The 8012-nt window shown below is 45.1% G+C and overlaps 1 protein-coding gene across 1 annotated transcript; it reads left to right on the forward strand.

Annotated features, from left to right (window-relative positions):
* The first annotated feature begins 6 nt into the window (after positions 1 to 6).
* On the forward strand, positions 7 to 3133 carry MYOD1 (myogenic differentiation 1). The gene is made up of 3 exons (XM_010154254.1): positions 7 to 303; positions 1745 to 1823; positions 2439 to 3133. Exons 1-3 carry the CDS (start codon positions 64 to 66, stop codon positions 2696 to 2698), a joined length of 579 nt encoding a protein of 192 aa, XP_010152556.1. The 5' UTR covers positions 7 to 63; the 3' UTR covers positions 2699 to 3133.
* The last annotated feature ends 4879 nt before the right edge of the window (positions 3134 to 8012 follow it).

Consider the following 8012-nt stretch of genomic DNA (forward strand, 5'->3'; position numbering starts at 1 on the left):
CTCTGGGCCTGCAAGGCCTGCAAGAGGAAGACCACCAACGCCGACCGCCGGAAGGCGGCCACCATGAGGGAGCGGCGGCGGCTCAGCAAGGTCAACGAGGCCTTTGAGACCCTCAAGCGCTGCACCTCCACCAACCCCAACCAGCGCCTGCCCAAGGTGGAGATCCTGCGCAACGCCATTCGCTACATCGAGAGCCTGCAGGCGCTGCTGCGCGAGCAGGAGGACACTTACTACCCGGTGCTGGAGCACTACAGCGGGGAATCGGATGCCTCCAGCCCCCGCTCCAACTGCTCCGACGGCATGGTGAGTGCCCCAGGGAGGACACCCTACCGCCGCGACGCCCCAGACGCTGTGGGTCCAGCGCAGGGCGAGTCGCCTCCTCCTGCCTTTCCTGTAGCAGCTGCCTCCGTATCTCCCCAGGCAGAAGACAAAGTCCTTTCTCGTGCCTTGAGCCAGGGGAGGTGGGGTGCCTGCATGCCAGGATCTCTGGGAAAGAAGAAGAAAAAAATCTCTTAGACACTTGTTTTCCCTGGGATGAGAAGTTAGGCAGGTGCCGCTGTGTCCCAGGGGAGCCAGGGGAGAGCGGCTGGGGGAGCACTTTGGGAAGCTGCCGGGGATGGGTAGCTGGGGGCATGGTGAGGTCCGAGCCCTGTGGATGCCACCACAGCTGTGGGGCAGCTGTTCCGATCTTCTGCTGCATCGTTACCTTTGAACCCTCTAAGGGCAGCAGAGAGGAAGGTCCCCCTCGGTCATGGTGGTTACAGGGGAACTGATGAGTCTGGGGTTTGTTTTCTGCCGTTCATCATGGTAACGGGAGGAGGGCCTAAGCAACAGGAGTTATTTTTCTTGACCCCTATGAAAAAGGTTCTCATCTCCTTTTGTCCCCTTCGTAGACATTTACCAGCAATAGGAAGGAGACCCCAGGATTTCATCCCTGCTTGTATGTTATGGGGAGGGGAGAAGAAGGTTGGGTGCCCGAGGGGGTGTCTCGTCACCGCATCTTTTCACCAGGACTATAGGCTCGCACCCTGGGCTGGCAGGACATGGTGACAGGAGTGTGGGACAGCAGTCTGGGATGGGGTCTTGGCAGCACTTTAAGACCTGAGATTTTTTTCTCTGCACTGGTGGGGATAACCATTACTGAGTTGAATATCTGCGATTATGAGGTAGTGGGCAGATTGGAGAGATGATTTACACAAATGATCCCTCCTGGAAAAACAGCCTTTTGTCAGAGTAGTTTCACTGTGGATTGGAAACAAATATACTGATCGGTGTTTTTGATTTTTTTTCTGTTCAAAATATAAATGGCAAGGGAAACTAAAGGAAATAAAAAGGGACAAAGGTAGACTAGAGGTTTTTTAAGAGGAACTCCTATTTGGAAAAACCTTCAAAACTTAAATCATAAAAAGACTCATTCCTCTCTTGGTCTCTCTGTTGTAAATTGAAGATACGTGTAGGGCAGTATCTGATCAGAATGCTGGAAAACCTCACCTCATTTGTAAAGCTACAACAATGGTCATTTTCGTTTGAAACAACTGTGCCACATCCAATATTGTAGGGTGAACCGCCTTCCAGCAAAGTTAAGTTCTGCGTCACGCAAAGAAACTACAGTCTGATGGCAGTTCGGCCAGGGCTGGAATGGTGGCACAGACTAGGGACTGAAATACAACGTTGGGTGGTTGCTGGGGTTTCAGTAAATGCTGTCCCCAACCAGTGCCCTCACTCAGGTTGCTCTCCTTTCCAGATGGAGTACAGCGGGCCTCCGTGCAGCTCTCGCAGGAGAAACAGCTACGACAGCAGCTACTACACGGAGTCACCCAATGGTGAGTACGTGCCGTAACGGCTGTGTGAAGCATGGAGGCAGAGGCAGTTGATACTGCAAACTTCCCCGTGCCTTCTCCGGCCCCAGTTTAGCTGAGCTGAAAGAGGAACCTGCCTTTCCAGCCAGCGAGCTGCTGATGCTCCTAGAAGCATTGGGTTTCCTCTAGAGGTATTTGCAATACAGGGATATGTTATAGCTACATGTCCTGTTTTGCAAATATATTTTTATCCAGATCTCATGTTCCTCTCTTCAACTAATTTTCAGTGTCTAACCATGTTTTGCATGAAGACTCTTCTAACTCTGTCCCTGATACAAACCGGAGAACCTGTCCATTGATTTCCAGTCTTCCCTTCCCTTTCTGCGGGCTCAAGTGGAGCCCTGGAGCCACCCTGCCCCACAAGCAGCACACTTTGGTTGGGTCTCTCTTCCATTAAGCAAATCACAATCTCTGTTTTCTGAAAACTGGCATCCTTCACCAATATTAATTTCCTCTGGATCTTTATGTGCTCACAGATGCATTCCGTCAGCCACTCACTGGCGTTTTATAGAAGCATTACATCCTGCTGGTGTTAAGTACCCCGTGGATAAACTGATCACCATTTCTGTCTGTTTTTAGATCCGAAGCATGGGAAGAGTTCTGTTGTGTCCAGCCTCGACTGCCTCTCAAGCATTGTGGAGAGGATTTCCACAGATAACTCCACATGTCCTATACTGCCGCCAGTGGAAACTGTTGCTGAAGGGAGTCCCTGTTCCCCCCAAGAAGGAGCGAGTCTGAATGATAGTGGAGCCCAAATTCCTTCCCCCACCAACTGCACCCCACTTTCCCAGGATAACAGCAGTGGCAGCAGCAGCAACCCTATCTACCAAGTGCTATAAGGGACTGCACTGAAAACAAACTGCTCCCTTCACGCTGAGATCTGCCTTCTCGGACTGAAAAGACTTCTGAAGACTTGTTCCAGTTTTAAAATACCGCTCAAAATTCCTTCGAATATATAACTTCTCAAACCTGTATTACTTCAAAATACACCTAGTTATTTATTGGTTGTTAAACTGAAGTTATTTAATATGTCTAGAGTTAAAATTGTGTACCGTGAAATGGCCAATGTTTAATCTGGGCTTTGGGGAATAGGAACCTGGCTCGGGGAATGCAGAGGGGAATAGAAATCTACAACAGTAGTGGCATGACAGATCCTTCCTATTACTCCCGTTCTGGCCAAAATAAGGTTGTGGACCATTTTTTATAAAACTTTTTTGTATAATTGTAAATAAGAGTTGCTTTGCAAAAAAAAAAAAAAAAAGAAAAGAAAAAAGTGAAAAGAAGAGGAAATGAAAGGGAAAAAGAAAAGAAACAAAAAGCAAAGACAAAAAACAAAACAAAAAGGGGAAAACATTTTAAAAATATTTAATATTGCTTGGTTTGTTGTGCCAAACTTTTAACTTTATATATTTATACGATGTGGTTGCCAAGAATGTTTTCAACAGTATTCTAAATAAAGACCCTTATTTATAAAATCTGTGGTGTTATCTTGACTTTCATTAGGGCTTCTAGAATTACTGGTGCATTTCGGAGTGGTATTAAGATCCCTGCCTTGGCAGGAAGAAGATGCAGGCTCTGATTCAGCAAAGAAATCAAGAGCATGTTTCAGTTGCACTAATTTCAACGACTTCGCATAAATACGTTGCTGGAAAGGGCTCTACTTTCTTCACTTTGTGTCTTGGTGATTTCTAACCAAGGCTTGTATGTCAGAGCTCATTAGTGAAGAGATCTGTAAGGTAAATAAGCATGTTTCTCTTCTTCCCCCCAAAGTTTACAACTATGTTATAGGACTTGGCCTTACAGAGATGTGTTAGAACTTGGAATCTCACAACAATTTCAACTCCCAAATTCCAGTGCAGCTACCGAAAAGTCATACAACAGTATCTCACAAGACCAGGTACTACATTCTCGGACAGGTATTTTTCATTAATGTTCTAATTTTCAAGTGTTTGTCCCACGTTCATGTATTCTCAGGTGTTAGGAAATAATTGCAAAGGATTTTTTTTCTCATAAAGTCCAAGGTATAGATCACAGTTTTCCTCAAGTTCAGGTTGGAATTTAGGCCAAAGACAGGCAGTTTTAATTTGGACTTGAACTTTATGCATCCTGGCAGCACCACTCCAGGGATTTACTTCTTGTTTAGAGCCTCTCTAAAAATAACAAGTGGGCTGTGTTTCATTCAGTATACACGTGTACCCTTGCCCTGAAACTGAAACACGTTAAGCCCCGAGCAAGTTGTCATTGGTAAGTACCATCAGGGCATTTCTGTACATTTGGACAAGAATAACCAGCAGCTGCAATGTGAAACAACCCATTTCTTGTCACATCCCTGTGATTTATGGCTGTTATTTGAAAATCACTGTTAAAAAAAGCCCAAAAAACCCACCCCAGAAGCTAACCCAGATATCATCATCAGCTCTAAATATTCTGATGACAGATCACTGTATTCTCTCTTAGGTGACTATTAAAGAGAGAATTTGTGCAGCTCTTACCTCTTAAGCAGGAAAAAGAAGGCAGGAACAGCTAATTCCATGGGAATGTCTCCCAGTCCTTTAGTTGTGAGGGCCTTGATCAATGCTCCATGGAGAGGAGGGGAATGAGCGGCCTTGTGTCAAGCAGAGCAACGCATTTGCTTCTCCTTCCTCCTGGGGCAGAGGCATGCTCCAAGCTTGCTGTCTTAGCCCAAGCCAGAGGGGCAGGGAAGGTAGCAGCCACGGGGATTCCTTCCTCATCTGTGTACTTCTGGCCATGGCGGATGATCAATCCCAGGCTCCCATGGATCGGAAGGACTCCAAGGCAGGACTGACCTCTCAACACTCATCGAAATCCAAACTTGTAAAGGTCTCCCATTGATTCACTGTGGGCAGAAAACAGTGCCCAAAGGGCTGAGCTTATTCCTTTCATTTTTCCATTAAAAATAAAAATTGCATGAGCTTGAGGCTGTGCTGTTTCACAGGATCATGAACCAGGAGGGTCTCTGCTGGGCTCAGAAAAACACGCCAGGTTAGCCTTCAGCCAGTATCACTGACTTACCAAAACTAGAGACAGGTAGAGCCTCACAAATAAACACCTCACACATCAACCCTAAAACCTTCACTGCCTCCAGCAAACGCTCCATCAGGCCCATAGTGCAAAATATCAAAAGATGCTTTTGTGAAAGACTACAGACCTTGCCATCCCCATCCTCTAAGGCTGGTAGAAGTATCAATTCTACTGATGTGTTAATGGCAAGCCAGCAATGTTTTTGCCCGCTCAGGGACTAGAGACCCCATACGTACTGGCAGCACAAAGTCCGTGCCTGCCTCACTGTGGCACCCCACTTCTGCAGGACACAATAGGGTGTACCTGGCTGCAAAGGTGGCACGGCGGAGTGGACGGTGGGACGCTTGTGGTCAACAATGTACATGCAGTTCCATGTGAAGTCATGTATATTGCATTTCACTGATTTATTTTAGCAACCCAAGTTTCCACATACTGATGTTAATGTTACAACAGAGAACAAGCATTTAGCACATCCCAAAATAGATGGATGCATGAAGAAGAAGAAGAAAAATATTCACAGATTTCCTATGCAGAGCCCATCTCTTTCTCATTGATGTCAGCGAGAAAAGTCCATTGGACTGAGGCCAAAGGGTGTCAGCACTGATAAATGCACGTTTAGGTTACAGCTATATTTATTTTTGAACTTAAATAAAGAAAATGCATTCCCTCTGCAACCTCTTCTTGCCTATTTGTAAGGTAACGTATTTAAAACAAGTGCCCAAAGTTACCCTACTCCCCTGAGCACGGAGAGGACAGCATGTTACTGACAGGAGTGTATCCCAGTCTGCGTGCCAGTGTTTTGAAGCTGGAAATACTTGGATTCAGTGCCTTAGTTTAGTTCTGACAGTGGCAGGGAACATAAGGAGAGCCGAGGAACAGACACAAAGCTGATCCAACATTTACAAACTTTGGTTCATAAATTGGGCCCCTGAAGGCGTATTTAGGCATTTAGGGCCGATCCTACAGGACAAACTGCAGTCTAGCTGGGTCGACAGAAGCACTCCAGCATGGGCTACAAACACACCAACAGCCTGAAATCATGGGTTCATAGCACACAGGATCCAGTTCAATAGTCTGCAGGACAGGGCACCTAAAGAAACACCCTCTGACCTAAAAAAATCTGACTCCCGCAGATTGCGCTGATGTGCAGAGCCTGGGGGAACCAGGAGGGCTACAAGGCAGACCGTTCCTTTCCCGAGCTGATGGCGCAGAGCCTGCCTGAACGTGGGCTAAAGGCTCTAGGGTTGTCCATGCTTCCTATGGAAAGTCATACAGCCACAAACAATCAAAGGGAAGTGGTTTTGAACATAAAGTGGGTATCTGGTTTGATTTGTAACCTAAGGAAGCCCTGCTGGGGCTGCACGGCCAAACCAGTATCACCCGTTTCTCTCATTCAATCTATTGCTATAGAAAACGTGAAAAGAAATAAAAGTATACTTCACAGATTAGCTAAGTGCTTTGATTTTAAATTTTAACAGATCATTGCAAATAGGAGAATGAAGAGGATCCTTTTTTCTACTTTCAATATGTCACAACAAAAAAGTGCAACAAACTTGCTGGTTTTTTTACAAATAGCAACGTTACACACCATTTCTCACATTATCATTGAAGCTGCTACAGAAACTTTTCACCTACTGAAAATTCAGTTTTAGGTAAAAGAAATATACGAACTATTCCTGGTATACTTTTTCATTATAAAATATTTTATCACCTGTATCCAACAATGTTAAAGAACTATTAAGTTGGCAAATGCTTTGCACCAGATGCTGCTCTTTTAACATTACTTGTCATTTTAAACACAATACAAAGACCTTACGAAACCTCACGGAATGTGGAAGGAAAAACAGTTTTAATTTTACAGCTTGTACTTTGCAGAAATATTTAAAGGGTCAAATTGTGCAAAGGGCAAAACCTGACCATTTTACTCATAACAATGGTATTATCATGTCCAGAAGGAACTACATCCAAAAGAGAACAGACAAGCAAATGTTTGTACCTCATACCTCCCAAATGCTAATGAGAAGAAATAAGCATTTCCCTTTTGTTTAATTTGTTTTTCTTTGAAACCAGTGGCAAAATCTCCAGCTCCAGTGGGAGTGAGGAATACCTGAGCACCTCATTGAGTACTATTTACTCAATAAATAGTTTTCAGCTTGCCCTCCCTCAGCTTTTCAAATCACTTGCTTTCCAGTAGATGTGTTGAACAGTCACAACTTTCTCTCCTTGATCTACGCCGCACACTCCCTCCCCAAAAGGTTTGCTGCACAACTGGTAATGTCATTAAGTGCAGACCAGTGGCTTTCCTTTCAATATCTGAGATTTCAGGGCTAATGAGGAAGAGAATGGTCCCTGGTGTAATACAGAAGGGCCTCCAGACAGCCCTTTCCCACCCAGGTCCCACCAGGAATCAGGAACATGTCTGCCATAAAGCTATATGGGCCAGTAGAAGGAGCCCAGAAGTTTCCTCATGGACCAAGAAATCCACCCTTTGCATACAGACACCTGAATAAAGACCTTAACGCTGTAAGTTTAATAGTGAAAACCGACTGATCCTGTAGGCACAGGGCAATAGAAAACCTCAGGGTTTTCCCGATAATACAGTCAGCAAGGCACTGAACTCACATTTTCCTTCAAATACATCAATAACTTATCTCCTACATGCATCTTAGCAACATCGTGTGCTATTTCTGCCAGACTCGATGAATAACCCCACATTCGTCAACAAGGAGGCAAATACTGTATATGACGTGAAGCTTTCTACTGTTTATAAAAAGTTACTAAGAACTCTGACAGACAATAACCTACTTAATCAGAAGATTGAGGGAGGGTTGTTGGTTTTTGCTTGGAGGTTCACTCAGAGGGCTGTGTCTTAGCACAGTCACTAGTGTTGCGAGTCCCTGGCTGTAAAAGGGGTCTACCAATCTCAAGGGACCAGGTTTGGAGAGGCTGGATAAAATCCTGGAACTGTGGAAACCCTCTTGAAACACAGCCCTCCCTAACTCACCTGGACCCTTTTTTTGGTCCAACAGCAACATCTGCTGGATAAGACACAAACTGCATTTCTTTCTGAAATGGTCTGGTAAATTCAATGTCTGTTTTCTCATCTTTCCC

The sequence above is a fragment of the Eurypyga helias genome, unplaced genomic scaffold (genome assembly GCF_000690775.1).
Source record: "Eurypyga helias isolate BGI_N326 unplaced genomic scaffold, ASM69077v1 scaffold46986, whole genome shotgun sequence".
Classification (NCBI taxonomy): Eukaryota; Metazoa; Chordata; class Aves; order Eurypygiformes; family Eurypygidae; genus Eurypyga; species Eurypyga helias.